Source organism: Manis pentadactyla, chromosome 8 (genome assembly GCF_030020395.1).
Source record: "Manis pentadactyla isolate mManPen7 chromosome 8, mManPen7.hap1, whole genome shotgun sequence".
NCBI lineage: Eukaryota > Metazoa > Chordata > Mammalia > Pholidota > Manidae > Manis > Manis pentadactyla.
In genome coordinates, this window is record NC_080026.1 from 113,602,002 (window position 1) to 113,616,009 (window position 14,008).

General features: G+C 34.3%; 1 protein-coding gene across 6 annotated transcripts in view; it reads right to left on the reverse strand.

Moving 5' to 3' along the window:
• NT5C2 (5'-nucleotidase, cytosolic II) overlaps window positions 1–14,008 on the reverse strand; it is a 155,554-nt gene that overhangs the window by 58,722 nt on the left and 82,824 nt on the right. Inside the window, exon 2 of one of the 6 annotated variants that reach the window (XM_036898871.2) lies at window positions 9,940–10,043. The exons of the other annotated variants lie outside the window; for them this stretch is intronic. Coding sequence (XP_036754766.1) covers window positions 9,940–10,001 — 62 coding nt within the window. The 5' untranslated portion in view covers window positions 10,002–10,043. The remainder of the gene's footprint in view (window positions 1–9,939; window positions 10,044–14,008) is intronic. 6 annotated transcript variants of the gene reach the window in all.

Sequence of the window (14,008 nt, forward strand, 5' to 3'; positions counted from 1 at the left end):
ATAAATATCTATGCACCCAACACAGGAGCACCAACATATGTGAAACAAATGCTAACAGAATTAAAGGAGGAAACAGAATGCAATGCATTCATTTCCAGAGACTTCAACACACCACTGACTCCAAAGGACAAATCAACCAGACAGAAAATAAGTAAAAAGACAGAGGCACTGAACAACATATTAGAACAGATCGAACTAACGGACATCTACAGAACACTCCATCCAAAAGCAACAGGACAAACATTCTTCTCAATTGCACATGGAACATTTTCAAGAACAGATAATACACTAGGCCACAAAAAGAACCTCAGTAAATTCAAAAAGAGTGAAATTGTACCAACCAGCCTCTCAGATCACAAAGGTATGAAACTAGAAATAAATTATACAAAGAAAACAAAAAGCCCACAATGGAAGCTTAATAACATGCTCCTGAATAATCAATGGATCAATGACCAAATAAAAACAGAGATCAAGCAATATATGGAGACAAATGACAACAATAATGCAACAACACAAAATCTGTGGGACGGGGTGAAGGCCGTGCTAAAAGGGAAATATATTACAATACAGGCTTACCTCAGGAAAGAAGAACAATCCCAAATGAACAGTCTAAACTCACAATTAATGAAACCAGAAAAGGAAGAACAAATGAGGCCCAAAGTCAGTAGAAGGAGGGACACAATAAAGATGCAGGCAGAGATTTTTAAAAATTGAGAAGAATAAAACAAGAGAAAGAATCAATGAACACGGGAGATGGTTCTTCGAGAAAATAAACAAAATAGATAAACCCCTAGCCAGACTTATCAAGAAAAAAAGAGAGTCTACACACTTAAAAAGAATGAGAAATGACAAAGGAAAAATCATTACAGACATCACAGAAATACAAAGAATTATGAGAGAATACTGTGAAAAATTATATGGTAACAAACTGGATAACCTAGAAGAAATGGACAACTTCCTAGAAAAATACAACCTTCCAAGGCTGACCCAGGAAGAAACAGAAAATCTGAATAGACCAATTACCAGCCAAGAAATTGAATTAAAAAACTCACCGAAGAACAAAACTCCTGGAACAGATGGCTTCACAGCTGAATTTTATCAAACATTTAGTGAAGACCTAATACCCATCCTCCTTAAAGTTTTCCAAAAAGTAGAAGAGAAGGGGATACTCCCAAAATCATTCTACAAGGCCAACATCACTCTAATACCAAAAACAGGCAAAGACACCACAAAGAAAATGACAGACCAATATCCCTGATGAACATAGATGTAAAAATATTCAACAAACATTAGCAAACCAAATTCAAAAATACATCAAAAAGATCATCATGATAAAGTGTGATTCATTCGAGGGATGCAAGGATGATACAACATTAGAAAATCCATCAACATCATCGATCACATCAACAAAAAGGACAAAAACCACATGATCATTTCCACTGATGTTGAAAAAGCATTTGACAAAATTCAACATCCATTCATGATAAAAACTCTCAACAAAATGGGTATAGAGGGCAAGTACCTCAACATAATAAAGGCCATGTATGACAAATCCACAGCCAACATCATATTTAACAGCGAGAAGTTGAAAGCTTTTACTTTAAGATCGGGAAAAAGACAAGGATGCCCACTCTCCCCACTTTTATTCAACATAGTTCTAGAGGTCCTAGCCACGGCAATCAGACAACACAAAGAAATAAAAGGCATCCAGATTGTCAAGGAAGAAGTCAAACTGCCTGTTTGCAGATGACATGATTATTGTACATAAAAAACCCTAAAGAATCCACTCCAAAACTACTAGATCTAATATCTGAATTCAGCAAAGTTGTGGGATACAAAATTAATACACAGAACTCTGTTGCATCACTAACAATGAACTAGCAGAAACAGAAATCAGGAAAACAATTCCATTCACAATTGCATCCAAAAGAATAAAATACCTAGGAATATAACTAAGGAAGTGAAAGACTTATACTCTGAAAACTACAAGACACTCATGAGAGAAACTAAAGAAGATACCAATAAATGGAAACACATCCCATGCTCATGGATAGGAAGAATTAATATTGTCAAAATGGCCATCCTGCCTAAAGCAATCTACAGATTCAATGCAATCCCTATCAAAATACCAACAGCATTCTTCAATGAACTAGAACAAATAGTTCTAAAATTCATATGGAACCACAAAAGACCCCAAATAGCCAAAGCAATCCTGAGAAGGAAGAATAAAGTGGGGGAATTATGCTCCCTGACTTCAAGCTCTACTACAAAGCCACAGTAATCAAGACAATTTGATACTGGCACAAAACAGACCCATAGACCAAGGGAACAGACTAGAAAGTCCTGATATAAACCCAAGCATATATGGTCAATTAATATACGATAAAGGAGCCATGGATATACAATAGGGAAATGACAGCCTCTTCAACAGCTGGTGTTGGCAAAATTGGACAGCTACATGTAAAAGAATGAACACAAAAGTAAACACAAAATGGATCAAAGACCTGAATGAAACCATAAAACTCTTAGAAAAAAAAAACACAGGCAAAAATCTCTTGGACATAAACATGAGCGACTTCTTCATGAACATATCTTCCCAGGCAAGGGAAACTAAAGGAAAAATGAACAAGTGGGACTATATCAAACTAAATAGCTTCTGTACGGCAAAGGATACCATCAGTAGAACAAAAAGACATCCTACAGTATGGGAGAATATATTCATAAATGACATATCCGATAAGGGGTTGACATCCAAATTACATAAAGACCTCACCCATCTCAACAGACAAAAAGCAAATAAACCAATTAAAAAATGAGCAGAGGAGCTGAACAGAAAATTCTCCAAAGAAGAAATTCAGATGGCTGACAGGCACACAAAAAGATGCTCCACGTCGCTAATCATGAGAGAAATGCAAATTAAAACCACAATGAGATACCACCTCACACCAGTTAGGATGGCCACCATCCAAAAGACAAACAACAACAAATGTTGGTGAGGATGTGGAGAAAGGGAACCCTCCTACCCTGCTGGTGGGAATGTAAAAGAGTTCAACCATTGAGGAAAGCAGTATGGAGGTTTCTCAAAAAAACTCAAAATAGAAATACCATTTGACCCAGGAATTCCACTTCTAGGAATTTACCCAAAGAATGCAGCAGCCCTGTTTGAAAAAGACAGATGCACCCCTATATTTATTGCAGCACTATTTACAATAGCCAAGAAATGGAAGCACCCAAGTGTCCATCAGTAGATGAATGGATAAAGAAGAGGTGGTACATATGCACAATGGAATATTATTCAGCCATAAGAAGAAAACAAATCCTACCATTTGCAACATGGATGGAGCTAGAGGGTATTATGCTCAGTGAAATAAGCCAGGCAGAGAAAGACAAGTATCAGATGATTTTACTCTTCTGTGGAGTATAAAAACAAAGAAAAAAACTGAAGAAACAAAACAGCAGCAGACTCACAGAACCCAAGAATGGACTAACAGTTACCAAAGGGAAAGGGACTGGAGAGGATGGGTGGGAAGGAAGGGATAAGGGGGAAAAAGGGGTATTATGATTAACATATATAATGTGGAGAGGGCACGGAGAAGGCTGTACAACACACAGAAGACAAGTAGTGATTCTATAGCATTTTACTATGCTGATGGACAGTGACTGTAATGGGGTATATGGGGGGGACTTGATAATGGGGGGAGTCTAGTAACCATAATGTTGCTCATGTAATTGTAGATTAAGGATATCAAAATTAAAAAAAAAAATCGTATTGCTGAGATGGCAATACTCCTACAATTGATATATAGACTCAATATAATCCCTATCAAAATCCCAGCTGGCTTTTTTCTTGAAATTTACAAGCTGATCCTAAAATTCGCAGGTACACAGAAGGGCCCCAGAATAACCAGAACACTCTTTAAAAGGAAGAGCAAAATGGGTGGGCTCACATCATGATTTCAGAACTTAATACAAAGCTATAGCAATCAAGGCTGTGTAGTACTGACATTAGGATAGGCAAATAGATCAATGTAATACAATTCAGAGTCCAGAAATAAGCACAGACATCTATGACCAACTGATTTTTGACAAGAGTATCAAAATCACTTGATGTGGATTCAACAAATACTGCTAGGATAATTGGACATAAACATGCAAAGGAGTGGATTTGGAACTCTATCTTGCACCACATACAAAAATTAACTCAAAACAGGTCAAAAACATAAAACTATAAAACTCTCAGAAGAAAACGTAAGTGTAAGTTTTTGTGACCTTACATTAAGCAATTGTTTCTTTAATGTGGCAGCCAAAGCATAAGCAACAAAAGAAAACATAGATCATTTGGGCTTTACCAATATTAAAAAAATCCCTGCTTCACTATGAAGGTAAAAATACAACCACACAATGGGAGAAAATATTTGAAAATCATTTATTGGACAAACATGTAGTATCTAAAATATATTACATAAAAAACTTATACAACTCAACCAAAAGCCAATTTAAAAAAAGGCAAAGGATCTGAATAGACATTTCTTGAAAGAAGATACACAAATGGCCAGTAAGAACATAAAATAATGCTCAACATCATTAATCATAAGGGTAATGCAAATCAAAGCCACAATGAGATAGCACTTTACACACACTAGGATAACTATAAAAAAAAAAAAAAGAACTAGCAAGTGTTATTGTGAGGATGTTCATAAGTTGGAACCCTCATACATGGCTGGAGGGAATGTAAAATGATGCACCCACATTGGAAAACAGCTTGACAAATCTTCAGTAAGTTAAACATAAAGTTGCCACATGACCCAGCAAATGCCACTGCTAGTTATATACCCACTAAAATTGAAAACATGTCCAATAAACTTGTACACAAATGTTCATAGTAGCATTATGCATAACAGCCAAAAAGTAGGAATGGTCCAAATACTAAGCAACAAATGAATAAACCAAGTGTGGTATACCCATACAATGGAATATTATTCAGTAAAAAAGGAATTAAATACTGACTTATGCTACAACATGGGTGAATCTTAAAATCATTATGTTAAGTCAAAAGCCAGACATAAAAAAGGCCACCTATTGTAGGATTCCACTCATATGAAATGTCCAGAATAGGCAATTCCACACAGACAGAAAGTAGATCAGTAGTTGCCAAGAGGAGGAGGGAACGGAGAGTCATTCCTAGGGGAATGACATTCCTACTCATTATTTTTTGGGTTGATGAAAACGTTCTGGAATTAACAGTGGTGACTGCATAATCTTGGGAATACACCAAAACCACTAAGCTGTACACTTTATAAGAGTGAGTTTTATTCCATGTGTATTTTGTCTTAATAAAAAAAAATCATTTTAAAAGTTAAGAACAACATTTAGTCAAAAGATTACTTGGGGTAAAAAGCAAGACAAAGACTGGGACAATCACAAATATATTTGATAAATAACTTGTGTCCACAAGGTATATAAGTATGCACACAAAAAACTCATATACAAATGTTCACAGCAGCACTATTCATAATAGCCCAAATATGGAAACAACCCGAATGTCCATCAATGGAAACAAAATGTGATAAATCCATAATGGAGTATTAATTTGGCAATAAAAACAAATTAAGTACTGATACCTAAAACACAGATAAATCTTAAAACATTATGCTAAGTGTAAGAAGCCAAACACAGAAGACCACACACTATATGATTCCATACAAATGAAATGTCCAAAACAGGCAATTCAATAGAGATAGAAAGTAAATTAGTGGTTACTGCGGTTGGAGAGAAAAGGGAATGGGTACAGGATTTTATTTTTGGGATGATGAAAATGTTTTGGAATTAGATAGTCGTGATGGTTACACAACTCTGTCAATATGCTAAAACCAATGAATTGTATACTGCTAATTGATGTTAATTATATCCAAATAAAGCTGGTCTTTTTTAGAATAATAAAGAAGGCAAATCAATCAGAAAAAAAGACAACACAATTAGCAAATGACTTGAATAGCAAGTCATCAAAGAGGATATCCAAATGACTAGTTAATAAAGAGGTGTTCAACTTAATTATTCACCAAAAAAAAATAAAAAATAAACGAGATGCTACTACATATCTAGCATAATACTTTAAATATTAAAGTGTTGGTGACATTGCTCTCATACATTGTAGGTAGCAATGTAAATCAGAGTAACTTCCTGGGAAACTTCTATTCTGTAGTACCTACCCTTTGGCCCAGCAATTTCATTCCTAGGTATAAACCAAGAGAAACAAATACATATATCCACCAAAAGACATGTTTAAGAATAAGAGTAAGAATAAGAATTATTCTTTTTAATTAAAATAAAAATTGAACTTTTTGGGTGTGCATGTCTATGAATTTTAACACATTTATAGATTCATGTAATAATCACCAGAATCTGGAATCAGTTTCATCATCCATTTATCCTTTTGTAGTCACATATGCCCTCCTTTGACAAGTCCTAGAGCTTACAGATGAGTTCTCCATTACTAGTTTTGTCTTTGAGAATGTCATATAATCATACAGTATGAAACCTTTTGAGACTAGCTTCTTTGAGCATTATGTCTCTGAGAGTCATCCAAGTTGCTGTGTGTTATCAATAGTTTGTTCCTTTTTCCTGAGTTTTGTTTCACTGTGTGGATTTATTGCATTTTACTTATGCATTCACCCACTGAAGGATATTTGGGTTGTTTCTAGTTTGAGGCAATTATAAATAGAGATACAAAAAAGCATTACATATGTACAACTTTTTTGTGTGAACCTAAGTTTTCATTTCTCTAGGGTAAATATCTAGCAGGAATAAGATTTCTGGGTCAAATGCTAAGTGTCTCTAACTATAAGAAACTACCAAACTGTTTTGCAGAATGGCTGTACTGCTTTGCCTTTTTACCAGCAATGTATCAGAGCTTCTGCACTACATCCTTGGTAACACTTGGTATTGTCAGTATTTTTTATTCCAGCTATTTTAATAGGCATTTACATCATGGTTTTAATTTACATTTCCCTAATGGCTAGTGATGTGCTTTTAGGTCATCCATATATCCTCTGGCCAGTCTTTTGCCCATTTCTTCACTGGACTGTTTTCAAATTGTTTAATTTTAAAAGTTCTTTATATAACGTGGATAGAAGTCCTTTATCAGATGTGTGATTTATAAATATTTTCTCAGTCTATAGTAGCTTTATACTTAATAGCTAAGAAGTTAAAAAAGCCCAAAGGTCCATCAACAGAAAAAGAATAAATTGTGATATATGGATACGATGGAATGCCACATAGTAATAAATAAGAACAAATTACTCATATACACAAAAACATGAATGAATCTATCAGACTTACATTGAATAAAAGAAGCCATACACAAGAGAGTCCTCAGTGATGAAATACCCTGTCTAAACATGAACATTCCTTCAACCTGAGGTTCTTATTACAGGTTTCATTAAATCAAAGATCTGCTATCTTTTATTCTTTCTCTTCCTTGCCAACACAACAACCACTACTTTTCTATTTATTTTTACTTTAAGGTATATTGTTCTTGTAAGCAGCATAGAAGAAATGGTGGCAGAAAAACAAATTGAGAATATTTTAGTATCCAGTATCTTCTTTTAAACAATAGAGTTTAGAGAATTTGCACTCCATTGAGTAGTATTACCACCCATTATAAAGAACATTTGCATCTAGAACAGACCAGGAAAATCTATGATGTAAGAAAAGGTATGTCACCAAGAGAATTCTTTAAAACTTTTTATGTTGAAATAATTATTTGACCCACATGCAGTGGTAAGAAATAATACAGACAGATGCCCTGTACCATTCACCCAGTTGCCCCCAAAGGGAACACCTTGTGTAAATACAGTACAGTATCATAACCAGGAAATTGATCTTGATACAATTCACCAACCTTATTCAGATTTCACCAGTTTCACACGCACACATTTGTATGTGTAGATTCGTGTAATCACCACTGGAGTCAAGATACAAAACAGTTCCATTACAAGGATTCCCTGTGTCACTGTTTTATAGCTATACTCACATCCCTCTACTCACCCCAACCTTAACCCCTAGTAACCACTACTCTGTTCTCAATCTCCACAATTCTGTCACTTCAAGAATGTAACAGACATGGAACCATATGAGATTGGTTTATTAACTCAGCATAATTTTCTTGATATATTGAAGCTGTGTGTTTCATTTCATTCCTTTTTATTGCGGAGTAATATTCTATAGATCAAATGTTTTGGGTGAAAAAAATAGACTAAAGAAATCTTACCAAGGATGGCTACCATCCAAAAGACAAACAACAACAAATGTTGGCGAGGTTGTGGAGAAAGGGGAACCCTCCTACACTGCTGGTGGGAATGTAAATTAGTTCAACCATTGTGGAAAGCAGTATGGAGGTTCCTCAAAATGCTCAAAATAGAAATACCATTTGACCCAGGAATTCCACTTCTAGGAATTTACCCCAAGAACGCAGCACTCCAGTTTGAAAAAGACAGATGCACCCCTATGTTTATCGCTGCACTTTTTACAATAGCCAAGATATGGAAGCAATCTAAATGTCCATCAGTAGATGGATAAAGAAGATGTGGTACATATACACAATGGAATATTACTCAGCTATAAGAAAAAAACAGATCCTACCATTTGCAACAACATGGATGGAGCTAGAGGGTTTTATGCTCAGTGAAATAAGCCAGGCGGAGAAAGACAAGTACCAAATGATTTCACTCATATGTGGAGTATGAGAACAAAAGAAAACTGAAGGAACAAAACAGCAGCAGAATCACAGAACCCAAGAATGGACTAACAGTTACCAAAGGGAAAGGGACAGGGGAGGACGGGTGGGAAGGGAGGGATAAGGGCGGGAAAAAAGAAAGGGGGCATTATGATTAACATGTATAGTGTGGGGGGGCACGGGGAGGGCTGTGCAACACAGAGAAGACAAGTAGTGATTTTACAGCATCATACTATGTTGATGGACAGTGACTGTGGACGGGTATGTGGGGGGGGACTTGGTGAAGGGGGGAGCCTAGTAAACATAATGTCCTTCATGTAATTGTAGATTAATGATACCAAAATAAAACTAAAAAAAAGAAATCTTACCAGTCCCTGAATCCTGACCTGCCATTCCTTAAGAATGTGAAACACTAATTAAAGCATTAGAAGGATATACTAACAAAAATTTTCAACATAGTTCTGATACTCCACTCTTCTTATTCTGACAAGATATATGCCACCTGTACATTATTTAAGGAATATGGCTCCTTGGTATTCCTGAGAACATCTTATCTTCCATGTGATTTTCAATTTATAAGATGGCAATTGAAATTTTAACAATTTATCCACATATTTGAACCCATACTAAAATAATCTAATTCAGCCTGGATAATGACACAACTAAAAGGCTGAATGACATTCATGTTATAATCACAGGTGCTTAATTGAGAAAGAAATTAAAATTTATCAATCTGGCAGTCTCTGCATGATATCTGGATCCTATTTTTAATTTGAGATTCTAATAAACCATAAACATTTCTAATTCTACTAGTGTGTCAAGCTATAGGTACTATAAAATAATTTTATATATGTTCACAAATTCCTTTTATTCCTTAAACATATATTATACATTTATTTAGACTGGCAAAGCTACTATTCAATAGGCTTAAATAAACACTGGTACGGTTGTGGAGACCTAAATTTCAATTAAAAAAATTTTCAGATAAATATACAAAAATTTTAAAGACAAAGTGATTGCAGTATCTTTTAAAATAAGGCAAAACACTAGTTAACCAAAAATTCACAAATCCAATTACTTATAATTTCAGTTCAACATGATAAAAAACATTGAATTCATAAGCTGTGTTCATAAAGAAAGGGCCAATACACTTACAGAAATTCTATACTGTAATCATCAAAACTTCAAAGGTAAAAACCAAATACCTGACTTCAGCTTCCTGGGCACCGTCAACATCGACGGCAGATGAAAAATCTAATTGTTCCATTCTTGGATTTGGTAGATAACAAATTCTGATCCGTACTGATCACTGTCAAGAGTCCAGATGTAAAACAAGTAACTACTTAAGAGGTAATTGTCTAACTTGCCTCCTTCAAGCCACTATGACATCTGAGCAGCTCATCCTATCTTCTCACCACATAGCTAAACATATTCCAATGAAGGGTTTGGCCTGATGACTATCCTCAGCCTAGAAGACTCAACAACCATAACAAGGAAATGGAAGAACAACAGTCATACATGGTGAAGGCCAGTTTCTTAATGACACATGACCACTATTTTCATATGGAAATTTAGAAGATTAATCTTATGCAAGAAAAAAGCTAGAAGTTAAATATCTATTTACTTAACTAAAAATATTTAGCTTCTTCTAAAAAGGGAATGTTAAAGCATCACATACAATGTACAATTTACGATAAATGACCACCATAATCTGCCTAATTTAACCAATGATAAATACCAACTCCAATAAATGTCTTTAATAAAAAGCCCTGGAAACAAAACACTCTACAAATTGACTTAACTAGAAAACTAAAATAAATTTCTTCTAAGTGGCTTCTAGTTAAAATATTGAATTAACAAAAGCAAATACTGCAAGAGTTCAAGAAACCCATTTTTTCTATTAAAAGGCAATTCTGTAATACGCTACAACATGGCTGAACCTTGAGGACATTATGTTAAGTGAAATAAACCAGTCATTAAAAGACAAATACTATATAACTTTACTTATATGGGGTAGTTAGTTAAAATCATAAAACCATAAAGACAGAAAGTATAATGATGGTTGGTTGCCAAGGGATCGGGAAAGGGAAAAAGGGGAGTTATTAGTTAACAGGCATAAAGCTTCCATTTCAATATTGTAACAACTTGGTATGGTGATAGCTGGTACCTAGAATTATCATGTATATAAATGTTGAATCACTGTGTTGTACACCTGAAACTAATGTAATGTAATACTGTGTGTCAACTACCCTTCAATAAAAAATAATTATCTACAAAAAAAAAAAAAAAAGCTTCCATTTTACTAGATGAAGAGAGTTACAGGGATGGATGGTGGTGAAGGCTGCACAATAATGTGAATGTATGTACTACCACTGAATCACACACACTTAAAAACAGTAAGATGGCAGATTTTATGTAATGTGTACTTTACCACAAAAAAGGGGGGATAGCTTTAAATGATCTAAAACTTCAAAACCTTGAAGATGCTTTTTCTACTGTTTCTATTATTTCAGATTACACTCTATTATGTGAAAAATGTAGGGTACAGAGCCTGTCTAAAATCTTCTAGGAAATATCATTCCAAATGAATCAGAAGTACACTCAAGCTGCCATGTTAAATACAATTTAAGACACTCAATGTTTACTAGATGATCTCTCTTCATTGCATAATTCTAGCCTTTGTTTCCACTGATAAAGGTTATATCACAACCAAATATATACTTTATAGCATAAAAACTAAGGCAAATAATTGAACAGAAAGTATAAAACACCTCTCTATATAATCTCTTCTAAATGTATGTGTTATGTGTTTTATTTATATAGATACACAAAACACTGCATTTTACATTTTAGTTCCCATGCATATCTAACATGTCTCACATACTTCAGAGGATTAGTACCCATTGACTGACTTTCAGTCTTCATACCTTGACAAGAACCTGATACATTTTTTACTTTTTCAATGTTTAAGGAATAACAGCAGCCTAAACATCTAGAAATGCTACATAGTTAACAGATGTTTCTGCTTAATAGTTAAAGCAGTTTGTCATGAAATACCTTGAACCCTTTGAATAAACACACACACCAGAGAATTGCTGTAAGCGTTGAAATCATGACTTGCTGGCCCAGTGATTAGTTTATTCAGTGTATGCTGAGCCTATTTTCACTTGTGGATCAGTTGATTAAAGACTTTACCATGCAGTATGGGTAAACTCACAAGAAAGCAATTATTAAGTTCAAAGCAACAAACACTTATTGAGCACAGAGTCTTTTAAAGTTGGGAGATGCCTTATAGATCTTACTATTTAACTCTATTATTTTACACATGAGGAAACCACCACCTAGAGAGATTAACTGGATCCCCAGGACCACAGTATCACAAAACCTTAACCCAGCACTCTCTTGACTCCAACGGTTTACTCCTTTTTCACTGCTTAAAACTAATTTCAGAGAGGTCTTACAATCTTGTATTTTGTCATTTTCATTAATGTCCCCAGGCTGAGTGTATTAGAAATTCTCTGACTCTGATATTTTTACATTTTTAAAGTAGATAAAAATCAGGTGTGTGCATTTCCTACAGATCTTGCTTATTAAAATTATATACAAAGATACAATAGAAAATTTTATGGTTCTTTTAAGTATACCACTAGTATAAATATGGCTTATTTTTCTTTCTCTGCTAGATTTGTACCACTAAGGGATCAAAACAGAAAACTTGTGGTGGAGGCCATGAAACAAGGTAAATGCGCACATTTGCCTAGAGTGGGAGGGACTGGAGATTCCACCTTGCCAAGACAGATTTGTTATCATCTCATGTGTTTAACTGTGGTCATATTCTTGAGCACCAGGAGTATGTGAAATATAAATATACATTAGATGAAGCTCATGAAAAAGGACTGTTTCCACTGCATGAAGTTGTTGTTTAACCTATTTAAAAAACATTCGAAATTGTTGTAAACCCCTTTGACCAAGTCAAATCAAGAACGCAGAAGTTATGAGTGCTCCCAATGAACCTAACATGCAAAATAAAAAGCAGAATAAAACATAATTTGAAATTTAGAAAAGGCAGTAACCCATGTTTTAAACTCAAGACTACAAAAATTTGCACATTTTGTGAGGTTCAGGGTTCACCTTTTGCATCCCTCTAACAATGTGACACAGGTTGGAAGGAAGGTGTGGTTCTCACCTAAAAATGATTAAAGTTTGTATATATCATGATTTAATTCATTTGAATATAATGCTTTTTGCTTTTGGAAGTCGGTTTTCAATTTTGTGTCTTGAACTACCTCTTGATACAATAGTTTCCAAAAGATTATTATATAGGATAACAAGTAGTATTTACAGTATTTGTTCTCATATTACATTAATTTTTTTCGTAACTTAAACATTAGTTAAGTATTGTGGTATATCAGGAAAAAAATGCTAGATGAGTGACCTACTGTCAGGCAAATGTCACTAGCCTACTTTAAAAATCAACTATTGATAAATTAACTTTCAAAACATTCAATTTTAAGTTATCTATTTTCTTCAAAATATAAATGCTTACTGAACAATTAATATGTTACCTAATTCTGACCTAGCTTTACTACCAAGAGAAAAATGGAATCAGAATATTTTTTTGTCTGCTTACAAAAACTTATCTGTATAAACTAATTTAATCATACTTCCAGTATGATTTTAGAAGTCATATTTCCTCTTTCCTCTAGTCCACGAACAGATGAGTAATTATGAATTGTAGACTTCCTGGAGTTCCCATGCAACTTTTTAGCACTACCAGTACATCAGCATTTCTACTTATTTCTGGGATTCCCAGGACTGGAGGAAGAGATGGTTCTAGCAGAACCCAGATCTCTCTATCCTGTAAATTCAAGGAAAGTGTAAACTTCTAATTTCTTTGAAAAAAAACAGATGATACCTAAATGCAGTACCTATTCCAAGTCTCCTAGCTATTTGGAGTTAGGTAAAAGCAGCTATTTAATTGAATCTATTAAAAGTGACAAATAAATTGAAAGTATTTACATTTTAAACTTTTAAAGGAAAAATGATTCAGAGAAAACTTTGAAGTCTTAAAATATAAGGAAATGTTGCTAACACCCAAAGTTACCCACATTCAATCTAGCATTATTCTAACAGTAGCCAGTAGACACAATTTTTAAAATCTATTGAAAAACTACAATCAGTTTGTGATAAATGTCAGTTAAAAATTTCATTATTACAACTAAGGTGAAATTTCAGTTGAAAATATCTTGTAAGGACTTTTATTAGTAAATACAA